General features: G+C 64.8%; 1 protein-coding gene across 1 annotated transcript; it reads left to right on the top strand.

The window, feature by feature from the left end:
- Positions 1–1,272: 1,272 nt before the first annotated feature.
- LOC102021185 (zinc finger protein 444-like) lies at positions 1,273–8,956 on the top strand (the record flags this gene model as incomplete). The annotated part of the gene is given in 5 exon segments (XM_013509302.1): positions 1,273–1,343; positions 2,506–2,867; positions 6,921–6,982; positions 7,880–7,988; positions 8,827–8,956. Coding segments are annotated over 4 exon segments (658 nt in total), but the record flags the coding sequence as incomplete, so codon positions are not given.

Below are 8,956 nucleotides of genomic sequence, written 5' to 3'. Positions count from 1 at the left end.
TGTCCTGCCTCCCGTGCGGCTCGGTTCGTGACCATGTCCTCATCCGTCCCACACGGCCCCTGGCTCGCAGCGCAGCCGGGACGAGGTCCTAGTGCTGGAAGCAACCTGGGCGCTGCCCCAGCGCCCGAGCTACTCTCAGCAGTTTTTTCCTTAAGTGATTTTTTTTTTTTTTTTTTTTTGTCTTTTGAGGCAAGGTCTCATTATGCAGTTCAAGCTGGCCTTGAGCTCACTTTGTAGCCCAGGCTAGCCTCGAACTCACATAGATCCTCCTGCCTCAGCCTCCCGGGTGCTGGGGTTACAGGTGTGTGCCACCACGCCCGGCCTTTAAGTGATTTTGTTCTCATTGCAGCTCCCGGGCTAATACAACTTTTTGTCCTGTTTTAAAACCGAGGAAAGTTGGTCGTGGTGGTGCACACCTGTAATCCCAGCACTTGGGAGGCTGAGGCAGGAGGATCGTTGTGAGTTCTAGGCCAGCCTGGGCTATAAAGTGAGCTCAAGGCCAACCTGAACTGCATAGGGACACCCTGTCTCAAAAAGACAAAAAAGTACATAAATAATAAAAATAAAAATAGAGCCGAGGAAAAGGAAGTGCTGTGTGTGACAGACACTCTTGTCCCTGTCTAAGCACGCCTAGCTGGGGGGTGGCGGAGGTGGAATTGCTGAAGAGTGCTGTACTCAGTCTGTTTTTCCCGTGGGCCAGGGGCTCCCTGGGTGCCCACAGGCGGCTGTGTGGCCGTCACACCTGGGAGGTGCTAGTGGCTCCTGGCCTGGTGAGCTGGGGCTGCTGCTGAATGTTTATGGGACAGAGTGGCACAGTGCCAGGCCGGCAGTGCCAGGGCTCAAGACCCGAGCATCGGACACAGCTTCATCAAGTGCTTTCTTGGGACGCTTCTTTTCTTTTTTTAAATTTTCTTTGCCAGGCCACTTCTCATTCAGGCTTCTGCTTATTGGTCTCTCAGAGAGGACGAGTTATGTGTGCAAGACCCTGCAGCTTGAGGGTGGCCACGCCCCAGAGGGACGCTGTGACCCCACTGTGGCTGCCGGGAGCTGGGGGGCTCTGAGGGCGGGACCACCTGTCTCCCAGGCTGTGGGAGGGGCATGTGGGGCTCCTGAAGCATCCAGGTGCCGCAGCAGCCTTGGTGCGGCGCTCCGTGGGTGACCAGCCCCAGAGCGGTGACCCAGCCTCCCGGAGCCCTGCCCCGGGCCGGCGACCGCGCACCTGCTCAGCGTGGCTGGCCTGGCCGCCGCTGGCTCAGGTCCCTCTCTCTGCAGCTGTTGGGGTCTGCGCAGCCTGGAGTCAGCTCTGGCCAGCTCTTCCGGAAAGCCCTCCTTGCCTGCCCCAGGTGGGTCCTCCCTCCTGAGGATGGGCGTCGTCGTCGTCGTCGTCGTCGTCGCTGTGGCCCATCCTGCAGCTGGGTGGGTGCGGCTGCGCCTCAGTGCTGGTGGCGGGGGGAGCCGCCTTCCTTCGTGCGCCCCCAGGCAGCCTCTTGCGGTTGGTTCTGAGGCTCTGCATGCCAGCTGGGCTTGGACCACACGGGCCCTGGCTGTCCTGGAGCCCAAACTAGTGAGGGAAGCTGGCCCATGAATCCAGCTGAGGAGAACCATGCTGGTGACATCATGGAGAGCGGCTGGGGCAGGGCAGCGGTGCCGCACTAGTGGGTGACCCGGGACTCCCCCCTGGGGCCTAGGCCCAGCTGAGTACTCTCGGAGGGCAGAGAGTGGCGGGGTGCACAGCAGGCAGGAGGGAGCTGTGGGCTGGGGCGGGGGCGGGGAGAGAGGGCCGGCCAAGGTGGCCAGGGGGGAGCGTGCGCCAGGGCGGCGTGCAGCACCGCACCTTGGCTTCCTTCATCCCGCGATCGGGCGAGGGCCTGGACGAGCTGCCAGTCTGTCACAGGCCGGCCTGGCCTGCGGGGCTTTTCCTTCCTCGTACCTAGAAGCGGGAGGTTATCACGGTTTCCTGTGAACGGTGCTAGCTCACAGTGCCCTGGGGGGACCTCATGTCCCGGGCGCCCCCAGCCCATCCCGGGCCCTCCCCGGCTCTGCTGCACGCTGCCAGGGTCTGTGTTTGGAGGATGCCCATGCCCTGAGGGATGCCGAGCAGCGTCCCTGACCTGCTCCCCACAGCCCGCAGCTCTTCCTCGCCAAGGTCAGAGCCGTGGCAGAGCCCTCCTGCTGCGCCGGGCAGTGTCACTGGTTGGCAGCCTGGGCCTCATCCGCCCCGCCTTCCGTGGGCAGGGGGCGGCGCAGACAGCCTCCTCCAGGCTGGGGTGTGAGTGGCTGGGACCTGCTAGGGTGGTGGCATGCGCGGGCTGTGGTGGGTGCTGTGCTGGGGGCTGTGTGCCCCGAACCCCAAACTCACACGCGGAAACCCCAGGCCAGGGCGCGGGCTCTGGGGGGCGGCTGGGCGCGGCGTTTCCCCAGGGCCTGCGTTGGCACAGGGCGTGTGGTGGCCCAGCAGCCCTGGGACAGCCCTCACCACACTGCCCGCTCTGTTTCCCTCTGCAGGCCCCATGGAGCCTCCCGCACCCCTGCCCGTGAAGCAGGAGGAGCCGGCCCCCGAGGGTCTGGGCCCGGGCGCAGAGACGCAGGACTCGCCGGCCCTGGACGCCCCGAGCCCGGACTCGCCCTGGCTCCGCTTCCGCCACTTCCAGCTGGGTGCGGCGCCGGGGCCCCGCGAGGCGCTGGGGCTGCTGCGGGCGTTGTGCCGCGCCTGGCTGCGGCCCGAGGTGCGCACCAAGGAGCAGATGCTGGAGCTGCTGGTGCTGGAGCGCTTCCTGAGCGCCCTCCCCGCCGGCGCCCGCGCCTGGGTGTGCAGCCGGCGGCCTCGCAGCGGGGACGAGGCGGTGGCCTTGCTGGAGGAGCTCTGGGTGAGCACACGTGACCGAGGCTGGTGCGGGGGTGGGGGTATGTAGGGTAGGTGTGGCGCTGAGGCCCACAGCGTCCCCTCCTGTCAAGGCGGGGGCCGGCTGCCCCAGCCAGGAGAGATTCCCAGCAGGGGTGGTTAGCCCGTGTCCCCAACCTGGTGTGCAGAGAGGGCGTCCTGTAGCGTGCAGCCAGCTCCATCCTTGGAGTCGCTAGGACCCGCACCAGGTCCCACCTCGTCCTTCTGGCCCGAGGCCCAGGCAGAGCGCCCTTTCGCGGGGGCTGCGACCTGCTTTCCGGAGGCCCCGCGGGTCTGTGCCGCACAGCTGGAGCCTCGCCCCTGCAGAGGAAGCGTGTGAGTGCCACCTGTCACCCTTGCACTGCAGCAGCCGCAGCCAGATGTGTGAGGGGGCGGGGAGCAGCTGTGTCACCCATGGTGCTGGACACGTGTGTCCTCAGCACAGGCCGTGGCTGCTGCGTCCCCTGGACAGCGGGAGAGGGCAGCGGGTGCTCGGGCCGAGGCTGCTCCAGGAGCAGAGCGGCGGGGACGCTGGAGCTGCCACGGAGGTGGCGAGTGAGGGAGCGTGGCCAGCGCCTGCTGTGCTGTGCTGTGAGCTGTGGGCACAGCTCCTCGGCCCCGGGCAGCTGGACAGCCATCCCTCCTTCCCACGGGGACCGCTGCTGCCCATGCCCCCCGCTGCCCGCTTTGCGCCCCATCTGTCCCCTTCTCTGGCTGGAGCCCCAAACCCACCCTGTCCATGCCTTGGCCATGCAGGCCCCTCCCTCTTCCTCCCTCGGGCGTGAGCACCCACAGCCGGCTGCTGTGACAGAGCCCACGATAGCTCGGCAGTGGAGGGCGAGCCCCGTGTGTCAGCTGAGGTCCGGGCAGGTCCCTCGGGTGCCTTTTCAGTTCCTGAGGCCCAGGGTCCCTCACCCAGGCTCTGCCCCTGTGTCTGTCGCCCCTCTCCTTAGACCTGGTTATCTGTGTCCCCTCTCAATTTTTTTCTTTCATCTTTTTGAGACGGGGTCTAACTGTGCAGTTCAGGCTGGCCTTGAGCTCAGTTTGTAGTCCAGGCTGGCCTCCAACTCGCAGCGATCCTCCTGCCTCAGCCTGCCGAGTACTGGGGTTCCAGGCATGCACCACCACGCCTGGCTCCCCTGTTACTTGTAAGCAGGTCTGTGATGACCCTGGGCCTCGCCAGATAATGCAGGACAGCTTCCCTGGCCCACACCTGCAGAGTAGGCCACAGCCCTCCAGATCCGGGGTGAGAACGAGGACGTCTTGGGGGCCCTGTGCCCTGTGTCCTGAGGACACGGTGACGTGCAGGTGTGGGGCTGAGCCGAGGGGAGCATCTTGTGGCCTGAGCCACTTGCTGACCCCTTTCCGAAGGGTAGGTCTGGGCTCGGAGCCAGGCAGCAGCGGGCACGAGCCAGGGAGGTGAGGTTGAGTCTTGGCTGACGGTGACCACAGGGACCTGCAGATGGGACCTGGGGTCAGAGTGAGGGGCAGCAGCGGTCCGGGACCCCGTGCTGTGGCTGGGGACGCTGGGCCTTGGGGGGGCGCTGCCAGGTGGTACGTCCCCGCTGTCCTCTGTCCTCATGGCAGGCCCAGGGCGAGGAAGATGGATGCCTGTAGAGGGGTGCCACCCCGAAGCCGGGGGTTTTCACACTGCGTGTCCAGGCAGTGGCTGCAGTGACGTCTAAACGTTCTTTTCTGATGTGCAGTTCTTTGCATTTGTGTCACACCATAGATGCCAAGTGGTTCCCGTGCCTGTGGCTTTGCTCTGGGGACTGTCCCGTGATGGGTGAGCAGGGTCCTGCAGGGCACAGCCTTTGGAACGGTTCCTCTCCCCTGGCGTGAGACCTTGAGAGTCCCGGGCGAGTGTCTGTGGTTCCACCTGGCTTCTCCCCGCTGAGGGGTTGTGGTGGCATCCAGGGTGCAGCTGCTGTGGGTGCCCAGGAGGTCTGCGTGAGCACACATGCTCTCCTGTCCCGCCGCACAGCTGCTGGCCTCGTGGTAGCTGCCTAGTAGCCTAGGCAGGGCTTGGAAGCAGCAGCCGGGTGCTTCTCACAGTCCTGGAGGCCACGGGTCTGAGGCCAGAGCAGGTGCGGTGTCGGAGGTGGGCCTGGTTTCTGCTCACAGCTGGCCGTGCTCTGCCCTGGGGTGGCAAGGGAGGACGTGGCTCTCAGCCTCTTGGGGGGGCGCCAGTCCCCTCCTGACGCTGCCCCTGGGGCCGGGGCTCCCACCAGGGCTGGGAAACAGAGCCACCGTTCAGCCCACAGCAGAGTCTCTGGCACTGTGCTTTTTGTTGTTTGCGCACGGGAGTGACCCCAAGGCTTTGCACTGAGCTGCATCACCTTTTTATTTATTATTCGGGGACAGGGCCTTGTGAAGTCCCAGTTGTCTGGGCAGGCTGGGCATGCTCTTGCAGTCTTCCTGACTCAGCCTCCCAGAATACTGGGATTACAGGTGTGTACCCCCGCACCCAGCTCGTCTGTCCATTTCCTAACTGGGCTGTTTGCTTCCTGTTGGTGAGTTTTGATCATCGTTCATACATTCTGGGTACAAGCCCCTGTCAGGTGTTAAGCGGTCACGCTTTAAAGCATTTCACGTCTGTGCTGCCGGGGCTCGGGAGCACAGGAGAGGGAAGCCGAGGCCGGAGCCGTCTGCTTACTGCCCTGACGGCCGAGTCAGCGCTCATGTCCCTGCCTCAGGGAGCATGAGTGGCAGCAAGTGCGCAGCCAGGACCAGAGCGCGGCCTCCCCTCGGGGCAGCGCCGTTATGTGAGCGCTCCCTGTCTGTGTTTTAGCGTTAAAATGTCCTTTTAGGTAAAGCAGTAAAAGCAGGTGGTCATTACTACTGCAGCCAAGGGATGCACCTAGCAGAATAAAACACCCCTTCCAACAGGGGTCCTGTCCGTCCAGAGACTCTGAAGGGTGGGAGTCCCTGGGCCCCGCGGCGCTGAGGCCGCTCTGCTCTGGGCCGGGGCTGTGGGGTCCCCTCGCAGCCAGGCCGGCTCTCCCCAGGCGGGAGCCTCTTGGTGGCTGATGCGCTCCCCGGTGCCGGAGTAGCCCTGGCCTGGAGCAGGTGCGGAGAAAGTGAACAACCCCCTTACCCTGCCTTGAAGCGCACACAGGGTCCAGGGCTGGGCGCTGGCAGCCCAGGGCACATCTGCTTCCCTGCTGCTGTTGAGAAGGAAGCTGATTGCCCGGAAGGGTCAGGCGCCTTGCCCACAGCCAGGGCGCCGCCGTCAGCACAGAGCCAGAGGGGATTCTCTGCAGTGACAGGCAGGGTGGCGTCTCCGCTCATGAGACCCGGAGGAAGGCTGGTGGTGGCCAGGGAGCTGGGAGAGGACCCAGCTGCTGCCTGGTCCGCAGGATGGGGCGGCCCGGCCAGGCTGCCTCAGGTCAGGCCTGAGGAGATCCTGACGCTCTAGCCAGGGGCACGGGCATAGCGCAGAGGTGCTGGTGAGTGGAAGAGCGGAGGTTTGTGAGAAAGCAGAGGCGCACTGATGAATAAGGTCCCAAACTCATGCTCCGGAAGAGTAAGAAGGTAGCACAGACCGTCAGCAAGTCCATAGGAACCAAACACGGGAACACACGTCTGCTTCATTGGGAACAGGCACAGCTGGGCACAGCAGAGATGCAGGCTGCTTGCACACCAGCCGGGCCTGGAGGACAGGGACTGGTTCTGGGAAAAGAGAAATCACCAGAAGCAGCTGGAGACCAGACACCAAAAGGGAAAGTGAAATCAGTGATAAAGCCAGGTGTGGTGGCGCAGCCTATAATCCCAGCACTCGGGAGGCTGAGGCAGGAGGATCATTGGGAGTTGTAGGCCAGCCTGGGCTACAAAGTGAGCTCAAGGCCAGCCTGAACTGCATAGCGAGACCCTGTCTCAAAAAGACAAAAAAAAAGTCAGTGACAAGGACTTCCACAAATGGCGCCAGGCCCCAGTAGGTTCATGTGTAAGCACTGCCCAACCTCCAAGGAGTGGATGGTTCTTTGCATCATGGACTCCTCCAGAGAACAACGAGGAATGGCACCAACTCACCCTGCAGGACAGCCAAACCCCTCTGCAAAACCAGCCACGCCAGAAAAGGACAACCCAAGAAGAGCAGCTGTAAGTCCGTCTCCTAGGAAGCAGACGCAGGAATCCCACGGGGAGTATTAGCTACCGGAATCCAGGGAAGGGGCGATGCACAGATTCATGGCACCAGGTGGGGCTGGCTCAGGTCTGCGAGGAAGTTCCGTCCCGCAGAGGGCACAGACCTAGAGGTGGAGGGCAGGGCCCGAGCTGCTGGATGGCCCACAGTCTGCCGCGCTGAGAGCCGACCCTCCTCCTGGACAGGGCGGGCACTTGCAGGTCCAAACTGGAAGGGCCAGGAACCTTGCAGCGGCGATGGCGTGTGACTCGGCTAGACCTCCGCCGACAGTCCCAGAGCATTCCAGCAGGTCAGACGTGAGAAGGGGAGCTGTGTGTAGCTCCGGGCCAGCACTGGAAGAAGTCCGACTGTCTTCCCAGGGGCGTGTGCTTGGGGACGGTGAGGACTGGAAAGAAACCAAAGCTGCTGGTCTGAAGCTCTGCGCAAACCTTGTCTCTGGCCGGGGCCGTGGCCATCCGCCACTGGCCCTCACTCAGCTGTGCTTCTGAGTTCCGTGTGGCTTACATGCTGTCCTGCAGTTAATCCGAAGGGCCGCAAGGAGCTGCAGTGTGACTTAGCAGGCGTGTGACTTGGTGGCCTGTTGCTCTGCAGCAGTCCCCAGGCTTAGGAGTTTAAGACAAGGAGCCCTTAGATCACACCAAGCTGCCGTGGTCCTGGCTCTCGGGGCCCGGCAGGCCCGACTGCACCGGGAGGTCATGGGCACCATGGCGGGGCTGCTGTCTCCCGAAGGCTGGCCTGGGGGCAGGAGGCCTCCCACCGCATGGCTGGGGCTTCCCCAGGGCCTGACGGGGTGACCCTGCGGGGAGGTGGGCGCAAGGGGAGGCTGCTCAGCCCGGGATGTGCTCTCGTTTCAGGGACCCACCCCCTCCCCAGGCTGGTCGTCCGCCACAAGGCCGCCTCAGGACGTGGCGGAGGGCGCCGGGCTCAGTGTTGGAAAGGAAGATAGCGGGGCCGCTCCCTTCGGTGAGCATCGGGCCCCTCCCACCCTCTGTCCACGGCAGCAGGGCTCCCTGCTCCTGCACCACGCACTCGCTCGGTGCCCGCCCTGCCCCTGTCAGAGCTGCTGGTTCGTGGGGCCCCGCCAGGAGGAGGTGGGTCGCGGGAGGCGTGCTGCTGGTGGGCAGTGGCTGGAGATGCGCCTCAAGGCCGCAGCCCGCCAGCTTGTCAGAGCCCGCTGCCGGTCTCCAAGAGGTGTGGCCTTGCCCCCGGCCTTGTGTGGCTGCAGAATCTGAGGACAGCAGGGCAGGCACAGGCCAGGAGCAGGTGGTGACCAAGCCAGACTGGACCCAGAGGGCCTGGCCCCTGTGCCCACCCTGGAGCTGGCTGTGGCGTCAGCCGTGTGGAAACCACACGTGAGGGCAGAGGCTCGGGACAGAGGAGGGGGACGGTGGAGCGGACACCAGGGATGTCCCAGCTGCAGGAGGCAGTGCAGCCAGTGCCCGGGGGTGGGGAGGCCCCGGGGAGCAGAGGGCACGCTGAGCTCCTGACCTGACAGCCAAGGTTGTGGTATCCCCGGCCGCCCAGAGCGGATGGGAGACCCGCCTCCCCCAGTAACCCGCTGCAGCTGCGGGCACCCTGCCGGGCTCCACCCATGCCCGCCCTCCCCTCCTCCCCCAGGGTACAGTCAGCCGACCCACGGCACATCTTCCTGCTGGGCTGTTACCTCCCCTCCGTCCACCTGCTGGTCCCCTGACGTCCGTCACCCACCTGCTTACCTGCCCATCCGTCCACGGTGGCCCCCAGCCCCTGCCCCCTGCTGGCCAGCTCCGAGCTGAACCTGACCCCACGCTTTTCCCTGCAGGCGTTGTGGGCCCTGGAGTGGAGGTGCCGGCGACGGGAGACGCCCGGGCCGCGTGGCTGCCCAAGCAGGAGCCCGACAGCCCGCCGCCCGCTGCCCCGGGCACCCCCGGGGTCCCCTGCCCCGAGTGCGG

Source organism: Chinchilla lanigera, unplaced genomic scaffold (genome assembly GCF_000276665.1).
Source record: "Chinchilla lanigera isolate Chin_1 unplaced genomic scaffold, ChiLan1.0 scaffold00166, whole genome shotgun sequence".
In the NCBI taxonomy this organism is placed as follows: Eukaryota; Metazoa; Chordata; class Mammalia; order Rodentia; family Chinchillidae; genus Chinchilla; species Chinchilla lanigera.
The sequence above is the reverse complement of the archived record's forward strand: the minus strand, read 5'-3'. Positions and strand labels throughout refer to the sequence as shown.